Genomic DNA, 18,449 nt, shown 5'->3' with positions numbered 1-18,449 from the left:
AGCCAATTTAGTGATTTACGCATCGGTGTGGCAGGAGGAATTTGAAATAGAGGGGAGCCCGAAAAGTAAATATTAAATAGGGGGTCCAGACCACAAACCTAGCCCCACCATGGTTCGGGCTGAGCTACAAAATTGTATGTATATCGCCAGAAATATTGAACTCTTAGACCAAAAGATTGAATTTAATTTACGGTACTTTTCCTATTTTTTTATTTTGGAACTTTAGGGTGGGGGCTTCCCCTTTAATCTGCCTTAATATACAGCCTTCCATTAGCTTCGGGGCTCGAATATACTTCGCCCTCCTAAACGACTGTAAACCAAAAAAAAATTAAAAAATAGAAGCAACATCATCCTTAACACTATGAATATTTCACAGTAGATTACACATTTTCTAACCTGGTTGAATCAATAAGTCTTCATGATCACTCAATAAAACATTTTTGACAGTAATTATACGTTATAGTTCCACATTTACAGTATTTGAGTACCGGTATATCGTATCCATTTTACACCAACAAAACAAGGGCACCCTTCGAAAAACGCCTTCTCAAAAATCCTTCTTGTCAACAAGAGAGTTAATTCTTTTACAGAAAAAGGGTCTACTCCCAATGGTTTGGGCTGAGGTAAGAACTTAAATTTTCATAATTCTATTTTTTTCTCAATTTAAAAGAATGTTTGACAAATTTAAGGGGCCTCCATTGACCGATTGGACCCCACTCATTAAATCCGCCACTGTATGCATGCTGTGATTTATAAACAATATTTTCATCACGATTGAGAGAAAAAATATGGGATTTTAAGGTTTTGGGTGTTTGTTTTGTAGATTCCCCTATAGGGTGTATATTAAGACCCTTAATTATCTCATCCATCCTATGTTAATGTCACTACAAAGTGACCAATGCTGCAGTAAGCGACATTCCTACTGATTATTTTAACATAAACAAAGTATGTGAATTCAATATTACAGGTTCTTGTGGGCCCCTAAAAACCCGCATATCACTATGGCTAAGCCTTACATTCGATAATTGAGAAAACAATGGAGGTCTTCATTTTTCATGTCTTCGGTCTTCGTGTTATAGACACCCATATAGGATATCTATAACGAACGCCCTTGGTAACTTCACAAACAGACGTCCAATTTTTTTATTTTTTTAGTGACAGCCTGATGTATTTTAATTAAAATTAAAGAGAGAAAAGTGAGGTCTGCTTCGTTTTTCTGGTTTTCGGTTTCAAATGATGACCACCCTTAGTTATTTCTTTACATTCCTCATATTATTCCCATGAAATGATGAAAGAGGTACTTAGCAATGGTTTTACGATGATTCCGAAATAATTTCAATAAGAAATTGGAGGTCTTCGTTTGTCAGGTCTTTTAAAAATAAGGGTGTCTATAAAACGAACACTCTTGATAATTTCGCAAACAGACGTACCTCAAAATAATAATTTCGTAATTTTTTTTTTCGTGACCAGACAGTCCGACAACAATTTTGATGTGAATTGTAAATTTACGGAAGTGCAGGAGGCCGTCCTGATTTCCGGCAGACTCCCGCGACTTGCGGAAGACTTGGAACCCCTGGGATTACACTTTTCGAAGCCAAGGCTGCATTGCAAACCCCGTAAAAACTTAATACACGCAATACTAATGTTTTTAATGTTTCAAATGCATTATTTGAACGCATGGTAACATACCTTCTGTCAATACCTAAACTTGGAGTCAGATTGCACATTTAGCTAAATAATGGATTGATTAATTTTTGACTACTCAATTGTGATTGCCATTGATTGATCGATTAATCAATTGAACGGTAATTTATTGTCGACAATACAACGAGATATTGTCGAAATTTGTGTCCATGTGCTAAAAATGGATTAATAAATTTAACATGTAATAGGCCTAATAGTTTTAACTATAGAACATAAAAAACACCAATATTCTGTACCAGAGGAACATTTAAAAAGAAAGAATATTTATTGCTGATATATTGTGAAACCAGATTTTGCTAAAACCGAGAAAATATCGCAGGTATGAATAATAATATAAAATATAAGCATATATGATTACTACTACGGTGTACAAATGAGTTTCTACATCCAGATGTTTTACATTTCATAGGGCGGAGTCTACCTGAGTTTTTTATTTTTAATATTACGAGTTTAAAAGATGTGAAGCGTCATTAATGAATGATTTTATCTAATTTACATAAGGTTACCTGATTATACATCCTCAATACCATCTAAGTCAGTTGTAATAACTTTTTTTTTGCCGTTTTCAGTATAAAATATTGTGTTTGGTTTTTTTTTTTTAAATTAATAATGTAATATTATGACAACAATTTTTATATAAATTGCTAATTTACGGGAGTGCGGGAGACCGTCCTTCGACTTGCGGAAGACTTTGGACCGCTGGGATTATCCGACTTATCTAACCAGCTTATCGAAACCCAGTTTGCCCAGTTAATAGCCACTTTGCCGAAACCAAGTTTGCCGAATCCAGTTCACCACAATCATGACAATCCACTATGCTAAAACCCATAAGGTTTAAACAAGTGTAGAAACAGTAAACCGTTAACAGGATAGCAGATTTAACCTGATGAAACTAATTACTTGTGTCGCTTTTCCGTACAGTAACGAAAGCTTAAGTTTTCTCCGTTGTTAGTTTACATTTTTTTTTTATTTGACTCTGATTGTTTAAACAGTGGCACATACAAAAAAGTGGTGCGTCCATATAACATACAAATTACAAGTCGAGCAAAATAATACAAAAGTTAGTTTAATGGTCTTATGGGTTAAAGTTAAGGCCCCAATGAAAAAAATCAGTAATAGAAATTATATATTTTTTTTAAATCTTCAAATATTTAAATACTGTAATAAGCAAGAATTGAATCAATAACAAATACAGTTACACAACAGATGCAAATAATGTACTGAGATATTATCAGAAAACAACGCCATTGAACATTTTTTGATAGTTGATATAAGTTTTAAAAACGTTATTCCACTAACAAAGTAGAGGAATGACATACATACAGTACTTCAACTACCAAAATATGCAACTCATAGATAACCACAAAATTCACTTTTGTTAAGTATTAAATGAAATAACTTTACATGTTATAAACAGTGCAAATAAACAGTAGTTAAAGCATGCGGATCAATTGTGTTTTTCAATGACAAGTTCATGTATGGGAAAAGGGAGGCTTACTTTACTTCAACAATGTTCTGCTTAGAGGTACTTCAAAGAAGTATTTGTTAATCTAATATTGTTTTTAAAGTAAACTGAATAATTAGGAATACATTTATTTAAGCAACTTATTTAATTGCATACTTGGTTTCTACTCCCCGCCAAGTAAATTTAAGTGCCTAAAACTATACTAAATAATGTAAACTGAGATACTATAATAATTATATACATAGTTATGTAAATATGGCAATTATGCTAAGAGTTAAAATGGCGTGTAATTGTGAGGATAAAGTAATTATGGTAGGATGGTATTGCTAAATCCCAAAAACCTCCTAAAACACACTGTAGAAAACCAAACAATTCAATTGTGATTGACTCACTTGGTATATCAATAAGAACATGAAATATTTATAAGAACCTATTTTTTGGTTAAAATGTTGATTTTTTTGTGAAAAATACTTGCAAATACACCACAATCCTCCAAACACACTGCGAACCCCATCCAAACCCTTTAATTACGATTGTAGAACTCTCTTTTTCTAAAAAAAAAAATAATAATAATTTGATGTCCATATAAACTCATTGTTTGCGAGGTTTGTCAATACCCGGATTGAATTTCTGGAAAATTGTGATTCCACTTCCTTGAAATTGAGCACAAATAAATTATTTTAGTATTAATAAATTCATGATTTATGTTGAATTATTGATTATTTTGTTGCTATTTTTTAACATTTAAATAGAAAAAAAAATAAAAAGTGTTATTCATGGCTTTTTTTATCTTTGAATATTTTATCATTGAATATGTAATTTCTGCAAAAAGCAAAATGTAAATGGCAATTTATTTGATGTTAGATTCCTTTTAAAAACTAAATTATTTCAGTTTAAAAAAATGCATATATTGATTTTTTAAAAATCAGTTTAAATACAGAATTATATTACTGGGGCCATTTTTACCTACCTGTCGTTTGGGGCCATTTTTCCGGGGCCATTTTGATAATAAGACACCAGTTCGTTTGTTTTATTTAATTGAATGTAACCCATGTACAGAGTAGTACAGAAGAGAAAGTAATTAAAATACTTATCCTATCCCCCTGTATTCAGAAACAAAGAAACTTGCTGACTGTAAGCATAATTAAGAGTATTACTCAACATACCCAATAACCACTAAAGGAATTTGGCTAGTATACCCAAATAAGGCAAATGGTCAACCACTTGTTTCTTGCAAAAGGGGTAGTTAGGCCCTGTAATGTGACTCTACAAAGGGTCTTAGGAATATTCAGCCAGAACTAGGAGGGCACCGATCCTTATAAATAGGGCTGCTGAGTTGTACATAATTACAACTTAACTCTGCAACTTTAAAGAGAGCAGTCAGGCCCTATCCTGCTACAGTCAAAACCAAGTTGTCTTAAACTTTGTTCATTGCTCAACAAATTCAGGTAAGATGACCAAACTTATTTTTTGTCAAACTATACTCAGTATTTTTTTGTAGTTAAGATGCTTTACTTGAATTTATACCCTATGTTGTCCGGTTATGTGCAGAAAACTATTAAGAACTATCATACGTTTCGTTACTTTATATTTCTGTTACTTATTATTACAACCTGCAAATCCAATCATGATAATGCCGTTTATCTGAATAGTTTCATTCTATTATGTTAAGTTATGAATTGCCCATTTACGATTGTTAACTATGGGCTACAACAGTTGATTAATTAATCATTAATGTATGTGCCTCTTGTACCGTCTAAATTATAGGATCATAACTCCTTACTTATTTTAATAATGACCAGGATACTGTTATTTTGATTTAGTTCAATACTGTAAAGCCTGTAAACAGTTATTATATAATGGTACGGTAGTGTAGCAACTAAAATAAAAAAACATATAGACAACTTAACTCTGCAACTTTAAAAAGAGCAGTCAGGCACTATCCTGCTACAGTCAAAACCAAGTTGTCTTAAACTTTGTTCATTGCTCAACAAATTCAAGTTGAGGAAGATGGCCCAAGTAGGAGACTGGAGGATTGGAGTCCGCTATTACAGTAGACACTGGCAATCGCGAACTAAGAAGCAACTTTGTCAGCATCCACGCGATACCGACCAAACAAACGTTTTGACAGGATCGAACGCGACCGCTGCTGTTGTCACCAAACCATAAGTTTATACTTATATATATTTTATAATTACTTTGTAATAAGTTAAACACATTTATATGTTATCTTAAATTAGGTAACATTCATTGTACAGATACGTTGGTAACTTGATTTTATGAATATATTTCACTTTAAAGCCAGTTATCTGTGTGTTCTCGTTATTACAAGTCTAGTGCCGTCACCCCTAACTCGAACCCCGCTCTGCTCAATCTTAAGTAAAAATTTTCTGTATTGCGTCTAGAGCGGTTACATGAAGTTTTGTTTAAAATTGCAAATTAAAAAAGGTTTACAATTGAAAGGGTGAAACGATGTATTTCAATGTATCTATCCTGCTGTAGTGGGTGGAGAATTGAGGGGGAGGGAAGGGTATATCGTTAATTTATTGTATTGTATACATATTTTTTCCAAGTGTCCAAGCGGCAATGAGATATTTATTACAGTAACGTTCAAACATGTCGCAGTCAATATTAATCTCTAATAAAATATCTAAAAACAAGTGGTGTTTACATTGGTCATTGTGTTTTCTATTTTCTCTATGATATGCGATGCTATCATATCAAATCAATTTATTGAAGCAGTGGTGCATCCTTATACAAAGAATAAAACAATTACGATTTAACAAAAATAGGCTCCCAGTGGGAGCGTGTGTCTACTGCCTAATTTTATAGAAACGATGATGTGGAAAATGATTAATGATTTAATGGTTTCACATTATGAGAGTAAGGTGGGTGTGGGGTGGGGGTTGATATTATACTGTAATGTATAATTGCCTATTCATTGTATACACTACAGTACACCATGGTATTCTTGTTAATAGATACATTACAGAGACAGTGATATCATTATCCTGTTACCAGGACAACTGTTCCTGTTACTAACCACACATAAGATATCCACCTACACATGACCTCCACCGGAATTAGAAAGGTCAACTGTTGCGCGATAACATAGTGTCTACTGCTCCCTGATGGGCAGTAGACACAAAAACCCACCCATTTACACTCTTGGGTGGTGAGAATTCAACGCAGATAAAATGCCTTGCACAGGCGAAATCTGATGCAATTGTAAAGAAAAATAGCTTAATAATAATAAAGTTCTATACCTATTCTGAAATCAAGAGAACAAGTGGTTGTCATTGACTATCACAGATGACAAGAGAGGACCCGCTAGAGTAAAAAAAGACACTATTTAATATTAGCTAACCGTATATTTACTTACCCTCTCTTTCACTTTTCTTTCTGTGCTTTCTTATGTCTTTAATTCCTACCTACATACCTACATTTTCTTTCTTTCGTCTTACGTTTTCCTTATAGTTTCCTTTTCTTTCCTTTCTGTTTTCTTTCTTATATTTCCTTAGGCTTTATTTCTTTAGCTTTCTATCACTTTTCTAATATTTCCTTATCTTTCTTCTGTTTCTTTGTTTCTTATGTTTATGATTTTATTTAAACTCTATTTCTTTTCTTTCCTTTTCTTTCTTATCCATTTTCATATATATTTCATTTTTATCTTATCTTATCATTTCTTTCGTATCATAATTCTTTCTTTCTTGTCATTTTTTTTCTTTTCCATTTCATAGGTTGCCTTTTCTTTCTTACGTTTTGTTCTTTTCTTTTTTCCTTTCTTATATCTCTTCTTCATATTTTCTTTTATTATCTGTTTAATTTTCTTTCCTTTCTTATATTTCTTTCTTTTCTTTCCTTCCATTTCTTTCTTATACTCTTACGTAGGTGTTCTTGAATATCCTTTCCCTTTCATTCTTATGATTCTTTCTTTTTATTTCTTTTCTTCTTTCTTATATTTACTTTTTTGTCTTTTCTATCGTTTTCTTTTTCATTCTGTCTTTCTTTCTTAATTATTATTATCATTACTATTATAATAATTTTTATTATTATTATTATTATTATTATTATTATTATTATTAGATAATAGTTTCTTATTGTTGAATGCTAGCAAGACTAAAGAGCTAATTTTCGATTTCAGGAAAAAAAATCAAATGGACCAGATAGTACGGTAGCTAATAACAAATTGATAGACATAGTTGAGGAAATGAAATATCTTGGTACCATAAATGATAAAGATCTTAGCTTTTTTGTCTTTCGTCGGTGTAGCCCACCTTTATTCTATCTTTTTTCATTGTTTTCAAGATTTTAGCTGGAAACAAAACACATTGTATATTACAAAAAAGCCAATCCCTAAGTCTTTTAATGTAAGCCATGATGCGTTTAATTACTGCTATTTTTTGTTCGTGTAATTCAGAGTGTAATGACTTTTAACTCTGTCGAATGGTTTGCAAATTTGACAGAATATAACAAAAATAAACTCTAAAAACTGTAAAATAATAGATAGTCCTGATGCCTTATACCTTAAGAATGTAACAACAAAGATGCTGGATAAAATAAATATTAAGATATTAATATCACATTAACAACTCAAACTTTCATAGATAATGCAATACAGTACTTGTCACGTAAGTGCCAATAATTAACAGGTGCTATACCTTTTTAAATTTAATTTTTTTAAATTTATTTTTATGTATCAATATGTAATTAAACTTAAATTTATTTTATGTATTTTCAAGTTTGTTGTTTTTATTTATCAAGCATCAAGATTGTAATTTCATAATTAATAATAATAATAAATAAATACATAAATAAAATAAGCAACTTAAAATATCGGCCTACGTATTAATGTTCTTATAGTTGGTGACGTCATAAATGTTAACTATTACTATGCCAATAAATATAATAATAGTAATAATAATAACAATTTATTATTATTATTATTATTATTATTATTATTATTATTATTATTATTAGGCGGCTACCGCTATTAAAATTCACTTAAACCGGAAAAAGGGTGGAAATATAATGATTTATCACTAGTCCCATGATGTAATGTCTGGAAGTATTATTGTGTCCTTGGACAAATCATTTTATCCACGTTTGTGTAGAACTATGTTGTGGCAATAAAGTCTCTCGCTTACTTAAAAAAACATATTTACCTCATTGTTTGTCTCAAAGCTCTCCTGTTTCCAAAAATCTAATGCGGAATGCGAGGTTTTTTTAAAAATTTTTTTTATATGTTTTAATAAGATTATTTTTATGGCTAAATTAACAATAAAAAATAAATAACTACCGCTGATGCAAGCCAGTGCATTTCAGTCATGTTATCTTTATTTTTTATGTTGCCTGACATCAATTAAAAACAATGTTATACAAATATTTCAAACATATACTCCAACAGTGTTAAGCTGTCAAAAGCCAAATAGCCATCCTCATAAAAGCTGAATTTTGCTAAATATTTTCATTTAAAATTTAAAAAAGCAAGGGAATCGAAGTTATCATTACTTATATTAATTTGTTTTGGATAATCAGATGTCTAAGTATATTTGGCTAGTTATTATTCATACCGAATTTAGTCAAATTGCTAAATATTTCTTTTGGCCAGCTTCATAACCCTGCTCTAGGGTTGCTGAAACAACGGATAACAACTCGCTGCTAGAAGGAAATCCAAAACAGTAATAACTGTATGCGATAGACAGGTCTAGGGCTACTAAGCTACACAGCATCCATGCACACCTTTTTAATATGTATTTTGATCATTGAGTTGAGTTTTAAAGCTGAAAACAAAGATCAAATACTTTAGATGCATAATTTACCGCGATGAACATGCGTGGCCTAGACGGACTGCTGCTGGTTGCTGGACGCACAATCTAGGAATAGGCCCCAGACTACTGAAAAGACCTTCTGGTCCGACCTAGCCCAGGCTTAGTTAGAGGGAGCCTAGACCTACGAACGTCCATACTACTTAGGCCAATCGTCTGAAAATTGACTTGACCGTCCCCCACCCGCCCGTAACAGCAGCATAAAAGAAAACTAAAGCTAAGCCTCAGCAGTGGTGGCGCCAGAGGTGGGGGGGGGGGCTGGGGCTATAGCCGTCGGGGAACACGATAAAGTTTGTCGGGGAACAAACAAATAAAAATAAATATTTACATGTTATATTCGTTTAGCCACCATATTGTTTGTGATAACTTTTCATCGCAGCAACAATAACAATAACAATAACTATAACAATAATAATAATAATAATAATAATAATAATAATAATAATAATAATAATTCATTGAAACTAATTAAAAATAATTTGCCACCATATTGTTTGTGATAACTTTTCATCACAGCAACAATAACAATAACAATAACTATAACAATAATAATAATAATAATAATAATAATAATAATAATAATAATAATAATAATAATAATAATAATAATAATAATAATAATAATAATAATAATAATTCAATGAAACTAATTAAAAATAATTTGCGTTCTGTCATGACAAATGCTCATTTAGATAGCCTCATGATGGTTGGAATACATCGTGATAGGTGAAGCAACCTCGACCGTGGTTGACAGATTTCATGCAAAATTTCCAAAATATAGAATTTCACTTTCAAGAATGAGGATTTGATAATAAATTAGATGGTTACATTGCATACTCTTTGTTTCTTGCTTTATTCAAAATGTTTTGGTTTTGGAAGCTCTTTCATTCAAAATGTTTCGGTTTTGGAAGCTGATTTCAACATTAGAAAGCATAGCCTACATGAAGTCATATTATAGTAACTCGATGCCTATCAAATAAGTAATAAAAATTCGCCATAATTCATCAAATATCCGTGGCTTCCATGGACTCCCACCAAGTGAGACTCGATTCGCTCCACTAGCCCCCCCCCATCCTCCCCGTCGGGGCCTTCAGCCCCTCCGTCGGGCAGGTCCTGGCACCACCACTGAGCCTTAGCCTGCTCGCCTTGCTAAATTCATTGGTCACACAGTGTAGTAGTGTGATGTTTTTTGGTAGACACCATAATTATTGTATTTTCTTTAGTTAAGTTTTTTCATTTGTTTAGCTTTAAGCGGTTGTTTTCCTCTTTGTTCATTAGTTTGAGTTTGACCGCGTCACTTTCTTGTGTGCTGCCACTGTTGTAAATGTATAATGTCAAATAAATATTATTTATTTTATACATGACGGCACTATATACAAGCCACGCCCCCTCGGCTGACCCGTTTTATTTAGCTACCGAAAAGTACATGGTTTTAAAAGCTCAGTTAAAGGGCTATCTTCACTTAAGAATTATAGAAAAATATAGTGTGTTAACAATCAAAATTTGAAAAAAATATATATATATAAAAATTATTAAAAAAAACTGTTTCTAACTTTTGAGCCGTGACTAATGAGCATGAATTTACTAATGCGCGCGGGATCTTTGAAACTAGCAATTAAATTAATATGGCCTAAGATTGTTTTTAATGATGTCAGACAACATAAAAATTAAAGGTAACATGAGAGCTTTGAGACAAACAATTAAATTGATATGGCCTTAATTATTATTATTATTTTTATTATTATTATTATTATTATTATTATTGTTATTATTATTTTTATTATACTATTATTATTTTGTAATTGTTATTTTAATATTATTTTGTATATTACATTATTATTAAATAAAATTATTATTATTATTATTATTATTATTATTATTATTATTATTTGTTAACTTTTATTATTAATTCATTACTATTTATTTGTTAACACCAAAAATTCCGGTATTATTATAATTATAATTATAATAATAATAATAATTATTATTATTATTATCCATTAAGCATTCTTACAAGAGTGGGGATTCCAGATTGCAACATCACTGTATTTACATACAAAATTTTTAACAACGAAAAGGCACACAAAACAAAACAAATCATTAAGCCAATAAAAAGTAGAATTATTATTATAATATTGTTGAGTTTGTTTTCTCTGAACAAAAATGCAGGTAGATTTAGTCTTTGTGCCGTATAACACCATTAAATGCAAAATGTGACACTTACCACCTAACGGAGAGCACTGACGGGATCTTTCGGACGTGACAACAAAATGTTTGTTTATTATTGTTATTATAATACTAGGTTACTAATACATAATTCACTTACACCGGAATAAAGTGTTAGAAAGTATAAAGATCCAATCACTGAATTGTAGCCCCATGATGTAATGTCCGTACGTGGGTGTAGGCCTAGTTTCTCACCAATCATATTCGGCATTTTGTTTTTATTGGTGCTTGAATAATATTTATTAAGTTAAAGCTGACATCAAGCATTGTCCCCACCTGGGTGTTTAATTCGAGCACCATATAACCACGCCTACTCTTCATAGCAACGTTTTCCGGGTTGCACCCGTCCGGGATTTTTTTTTTCTTTTTTAAATTAAGCACGTAATCTTACTTAACACACAAAAATGTGTACATTGAATGATCCTATATAAGTTGAAAAATCACTTCATTTTACCAGTCATTTGTCAATTTACTCTTCAAGATAACACATGTAATAACATTAGCTCTACTCTGTGCCTGACTGCATTGACAATTTTAGGTAGAAGGTAACTACTCGTTCAAAATGACCGCCACTAGTATTCTGACGATGGTCACTTTTACTGCTGTTATACTAAGTAAGTAGTCTTATATTATTATCGTGAGTCCTAGGCCTAGTTCAGACTAGGTGGATAAACCCGGCTTAACTCACCGGGTTTATCCACCTGTCAGTCTGAACTAGGTGGCTTATCTCAAGACGGACTGTGTTCCTATAGCAACTACCCAGTGGGCACAACTTGGTTGAAATAACGTTGATTCAACGTAATATGCAAACATTGAATCTACGTTTAATTTTTGTTGTATATGAAAGTTTGCATCAACGTAAATCTCACCGTTGATTCAACGTAAAACGTCTAAGGTTCTTTCAACGCTAATTTTTCAACGTTGGAACAACGTCAAATGACTAATGTTGAATTAACATTGAATTTTGGTTGTATATGAAAGTTTTCATCAACGTAAATTCCAACGTTGATTCAACGTCAAACGCCTAAAGTTGTTTCAACGTCAATGTTTAACGTTAAAACAACTTCAAATGATCAATGTTGAATCAGCGTTGAGTTTTAGTTGAATATGAAAGTTTTCATCAACGTAAATTTCAACGTTGATTCAACGTAAAATGTCTAAAGCTGTTTCAACATCAATTATTTAACGTTATAAGAACGTCAAACGATCAATGTTAAATCAACGTTGAATTTTGGTTGTGAATGAAAGTTTGCATCAACGTAAATTTCAACGTCGATTCAATGTAGTATGTTCAATGTTAATTCAATGTAAAATGTTCAATGTTGAGTCAATGTCAATGTTTAATCCTTTAAACTTACAAAATACACTGAGTTCAAAATATAGTTGACCATTTTTCTTTAATTGAAACTTGCAAAAAACATAAAATATTATGCATTGTACTATACAGGAATGTTTAAATCAGAGTTTTTGTCATAGAACAACAGCTACTATGTCTCGATTTAAAAATATACCTATGCAATACTGTCGTCTTAACTGACCTAATATTGCACACTTAGCTTAATGAAGAATCTTTCGCGTTACAGGATTCGGTTTAAATCAGTAACTTTCTTGGTGATAAATTAATTGATGCTCTACTCCTTAGCCAGGTCTTTTCTTGTCGGACCAGAGGTATTGAAGCAAGGTATTCAAGAACCTTTGTGAAAGATAAAAACAAAACAAAAATATTTGAAACAAAGAAGACTGAAATATTATTTTAAATTTAATTGTATGGTAAATTTTAAAAATGTAAATACTTGAATACCATGTGGATAGTTGAAACAACTGTTCTTCCCAGAGCAATCTACATTAATAATGTATTACTTTTGATATGCAAAATATTAAATTGAATGTTGTGTAATAGAGTACAGTAATTGCCTAGGTTAAAATTGGGCTTAAACTAAAACAATTTAACATTTTGCTAAATAATAAGGAACAACACCAAACAACGGTGTATGGATGGAGAACAAAAGTAAGTTTGAAAAAAACTTTAAGGCACATACTTCAATAATAGAATATGTTTTTTTTCAAAGATTTAAATATAATTTTCTTTAAGGGCAACTCAGACAGCATCATACTACGAAGTTAGATGCCATTTATCGTTGAAGAATATTAAGCATGTTAAGATAATATTTACGATTTGACTGTCCCCAATTAATTTAAACTTAATCGTCTTCGTACGACTATAATAGTCGATAATAGACGATTAAAACAATAATACTCTTTGTATGACTTCTTAAGGTACCATGACTTTAATTAAGAAACAAATGGTTATTACTGTGACACAGTAGGGTACTAGTCACTTATTGCTGTGGGATAGTGGTACTGTATTAGCAAATGTGCAGTATATTCTTGTAAAATTTAACAATAAAAATTGGCCTGGCGTGCCACCGTGTTTAACTTTTCTAAGCCGGGCTTTAATCGTTGCGGGGTGTCTGACATTGACTTTGTGTAACAAAATGACCAATCAGCATTCAATTACTTACGCTGTGACCGAGCAATGTTTTGAAACACGTTTGCTGGTTACGGTTCATTATTATGAAAATTCACGCGCCTGGCTAATCCCGGTAGTCTGAACACCTGCCAAAGTTAAGCCGTGCTTAACGTTGAGCCGGGCTTAACTCAAGCCTGGCTTATCTCCAAGTCTGAACGTAGCCAAAGACTTTCTCAAATAGTGGGGCGACGAGAGCAGTGGCGATTCTAGAGGCGCGCGAGGGGCGTACGCCCACAATATAAAGAGCTCTACTCCCTCCGTTCGCCTCCACTGAGTTTAGTAGGCCTGCCATGTCGAACACTTCTTAGTTGGGAATTGATATTGCATTAAGAAAGTGTTGTCGTGGGACTACAAAAAACAACGTTTTACTTTACGTAGTGTTTGGTGTCCTTAACTTAAGTTAACCGTAGTGTCAAGGCTCCGTTGTAGAGTTCTTGTATTAGTAGGAGGGGGGCCCTTTGAAATGAGGCCCAGTGCTTCACTTGGCACTACCGTAACAATGGAAACATGCAGGGCCCGGCTACCCTTGTCCCTCTTCCGGACGGATACAGTATTTAAAATTTCCATGCAAACATCTTTGTGACTGATGGAGCACATTTTTATAACATGGCACCTGCAGTATAAAATGATGACGGAAATAGCTGTCGGTGTCGGCATAGTCGCTTCTCCAATTGTTTTAATTGAATGAGTGTTTGTTTTGGCAATTTTATGTGTGCTAATTTTGATATTATAAATGACCGTGGTATTGCTCTTATTAAACAAAATAATATTATATATATATATATATATATGCACACACACACACACACACACCCACCCATATATATATATATATATATATATACCACACACACACACACACACACACACACACACACACACATATATATATATATATATATATATATATATTATATATATAAATTTAAATAAGCAAATTGGTAAAACCCATAAAAACAGCAAACGGCCACATAATGCAAAAAAATATAGAATAAAAACGGTACAATAGAAAAAATCCGATCAGAATAACAAAATAAACCAAGCATCCACTGAATGTCCAATATCTGCAGACGGATCCGTTTCGGCTTTCCAGTCCTCATCAGTTCAGCTAGGGTATAGATCCAAACAAAACGTTGGACCAGCTTAGGCAGAGCCCAGACTAGTCAAACGACCACTAATGCTTACAGAGCCAAACTAAAGCAATATATACACAGCCCAGGTGTGAATGCTAATAGTGGAACACAAGCTATGCGGCTCGGTTCCAGTAGATACAGAAATATTTTGTGTTCTTAACGCGTCCTACGAAATTCTTACAGACAGCACTAGGCCTATTCCGTGAATTTGTGAACAAGATCGGAGATCTAAAGATGCAATCTCTACCGTACATCAATGAAGGCCCGCTGGATCTCAATAGATTCTTAAATAATAATATTATTAGTATTATATCTGTCTCTTATACACATCTAGATGTGTATAAGAGACAGTATATATATATAGGCATCAATGTGATGGGTGCACGTATGTTTCGGATTATATAGTTGAACAGCATAAGTAGACAAATGAAATACCAATTTGAAGTATAACGAAACATATAACTTTTATTGATCACGAGTATTACGGTCGCACCTGCGAGCTTTCTCAACGTGTAGTGACGGTAGACACTGGCATCATGATAATACAGTATAATATAAAAACAATAGAAAGCCGTGACATAGTATACAACCTGTGAGCAGTGTCTCCCGTCACTACGGTAGACACTGCTCACCGATTGTATATTATGTCACCGCTTTCTATTGTTTCTATAAGATGGCCCAAAACGGCAATCTCAGGATTTGAATATAATTTTCAGTTTTTTTCTCTCCAAAAAAAATAATTTTTAAATATTTAAGGGGGCCCGGGCTGTGGTTCCCCTTGAATCCGCCACTGCATGGGGCAATCCTCTAACGCTCAGATGACCTAGGGTTTGAAAACAAATATCGTATATGCTAGCGTATAAGACGAGGCTAAAAATAGCAAATTACGATCGAAAAACAGGGGGGTCGTCTTATATGCACGACATTCAAATTTTAGATGTTTTAATCATGTTCGTATATACGGTATTGCTTATTACGGAATAACTATAAAAAGATGAATGAACAGATTCTTGAGAGATAGGACTTAATTTATGCGAGTCTCAAATTCACAAAATTTTCTCACCTGAGCCCCAACCACAGTGGGGCTCAAGTGGATATGGTAGTTTTTGGAATTGTAAATATTGAAGTGCCATTGTCTGGTACCTATTTAATTATTTTGGGTTTTTTACACTAAATTCGTCAAATATATACAAAAAAGGTAATTTTTAAGTTCCATTTTCGGGCATCAAGCGGTAAAAATACTGAAATTTTCGTGTCACCGCCAACAACCACAGTGCCGCTGACGTGGTGTGGACTCTCATTTCATCAGCATAGTCTAGATCGCTGCCGGGCCCTAAGTAAAATTGGTAAAAATGCACCTGATCGGACCTAGAGACAGAGCCTTCGTGGGTCTACTCAGGTGAAACTCTTAATGCTCATACATTCTGAGATTTTTTAAAACAGATCCGGCATCAACGCTCAGAAATATCAAAAAGCTATTTTTTTTTTTAATTCAAGGATATTGAGAACAAACTATGGTCAAGTCCTATATATGTTATCGTTTAGGGTCTATTAGGCATTTCATGATTCTATGATATAGTATAATATTGACAATAGAACATGTGTAGGTGTAATTTTGCCCAACCTGTCGTGATGTACTGAATACTCAGTGCGTGTGAAAACACTTGCTTACTTGGGCTCGAATTCAACCCTAGCCATCAGGCGCAATCTCGGCGGTATAGAGGTATAATGCCAGGCTAATGATCTGCAGATCGTGGGTTCGAGTCCCACCGGAGAACAACTTGCAAATATATTTTGCAAGTGTTTTCAAACGCACTGATTATTCAGTACATTTTCACGACAGGTTGGGCAAAATTACAGATATAATTGATTCTCCTGACGCAAATCCAGGTATTGTCTATTCCATCCGATAATCACAATTACTATTCAATAATAGAACAATTCATCGACCTACTAGCAGTGAAGTGAATCTAAAATGTATTAATGAAGTTATGATGACCTGACGTGATTCTAAAACATATACAATAATATAATAGTTGAACCAACTTTAAAATACCACAAACAAAAATTGCTTTAAAAATGTGATTTCAAAAAGTATTTTAGTACATCGTATAGGCCTATATGTAAGGGCTTGTTTTGCTGGGTTTTTTTACTTGCAGCGTTTGGGAAATAGGTAATAGGTAAATTGTAATAAATATAATTAATAATTATAGCCTCTAAAACCTAATATTAAAGGGTCCTTTTCAAGCTTATATAGGATTTTTTGTTAAGTTGCACTGTCCATATCTAAGCCACTTGACTTGATTAAGTCCATATGTGCCTGATCCAACGACCGGGTGTAATAATGCTAAGCGCATAGAGGTGTCTAAAATATGTGATATATAACTCGATAATTATTATTATTATTATTAGTACAGTAGTAGTGGTTATGTAACGTTTGTTATGTACTGTATCATGCGCTATAGAAGTGGAAGACCATAATGTATTGGGAATGTACCTATCTGGTAGGGCCTACGGTACAATCAGTTTAAAAGTGTAAGATATAGGATAGTGTGGATTTAAACATTGTCCTAATGGTAATGTTCAAAATAAGTGTCAAAGAATGTAAAGTATGATTGTTGGAAATATGGTCAACATTTTATTTTTATTTCTTACCCTGACCTTCGTCTTCATGAGCGTTTCTGTATGATTCATTGGTTGATAACTAAGGATTTTTGTAGAACCCTCTGTAAATAAACTTCCATCTGATTTTGATCGTTTGAAATATAAAGCTATTCAATATTTAATTGGGTAGACACAGCCTAAATAGTACGTCATATCATGTGTATAGAATATCGTAAAATTAATGTTTATACATGCATGCTTTATAATCTATGCCTTTATTCATATAATATGAAAGAAATATTTGTGAGAAGTCAACATTAAAACAATACATATTTGTACCTGTGTGTCCGAGCATTTCTAAGCTTTTATCCTTTAGAATCAATAGGATAGCAGTTATTTATTGCTATATACTTTGCACTACTCAAATAATCGACCAGAAATTCAACGCTGTCTTTTTATACTTTCAAAGACCATTTTGTACGTGAACACTGCCTAGGCATAGTGATATCGTAATTATAAAGTAATAGTCAATTACGGCAGTTCACTCTGTATCGACTGTATACACTTTTCTCTCGACCGACTACAAAGAGATTTTGGCCTACCCTCCATATAGGAATTCGATTAGTTTCGTTTCTAAACTAACGCCTCCATGCCCTAACAATGGCGTAGCTTTCATCATCCACATGCACCGAACACCACACCACTTTTGTGACTCGCGACAAAGAGTATATATAGTCTGTTGTCTTATGTCACATTTATTAACGTGTCAATTTTTTTGGATAAATTCTTGGCAAACATGTCTAAACATATCTAAAAAAATTCACTGATTAAGAAAAAATAGGTGCCAGTTTTTTTTTTATTCATTTCTAGGGCCTTCATTTTGAATTTCAAAATGGCTGCTGCCTAAAATTAGTTTTTAACAAAAAAAAAAAAAAAAAAAAAAAAAAAAGAAATTAGAT

At 32.8% G+C, this 18,449-nt stretch overlaps 1 protein-coding gene across 3 annotated transcripts in view; it reads left to right on the top strand.

Annotated features, from left to right (window-relative positions):
* Positions 1–574: 574 nt before the first annotated feature.
* Positions 575–18,449, top strand: part of LOC117113183 — a 31,005-nt gene continuing 13,130 nt past the window's right edge. The window contains exon 1 of one of the 3 annotated variants that reach the window (XM_033256468.1): positions 575–623. Coding sequence is in view for 1 of the 3 variants with exons in the window: in XM_033256465.1 (XP_033112356.1) it covers positions 11,786–11,837 (52 nt within the window). In the remaining 2 variants the exon portion in view is untranslated. Of the gene's footprint in view, positions 624–4,427; positions 4,618–11,610; positions 11,838–18,449 lie in introns of those variants that run through there. The other 2 variants (XM_033256466.1, XM_033256465.1) reach the window with 2 other exon arrangements.

This window comes from Anneissia japonica, unplaced genomic scaffold, assembly GCF_011630105.1.
Source record: "Anneissia japonica isolate Jap-2015-1 unplaced genomic scaffold, ASM1163010v1 scaffold93_len1081246_cov171, whole genome shotgun sequence".
Classification (NCBI taxonomy): domain Eukaryota; kingdom Metazoa; phylum Echinodermata; class Crinoidea; order Comatulida; family Comatulidae; genus Anneissia; species Anneissia japonica.
Note: the sequence above shows the minus strand (reverse complement) of the source record. Positions and strands in the feature narration are given on the sequence as shown.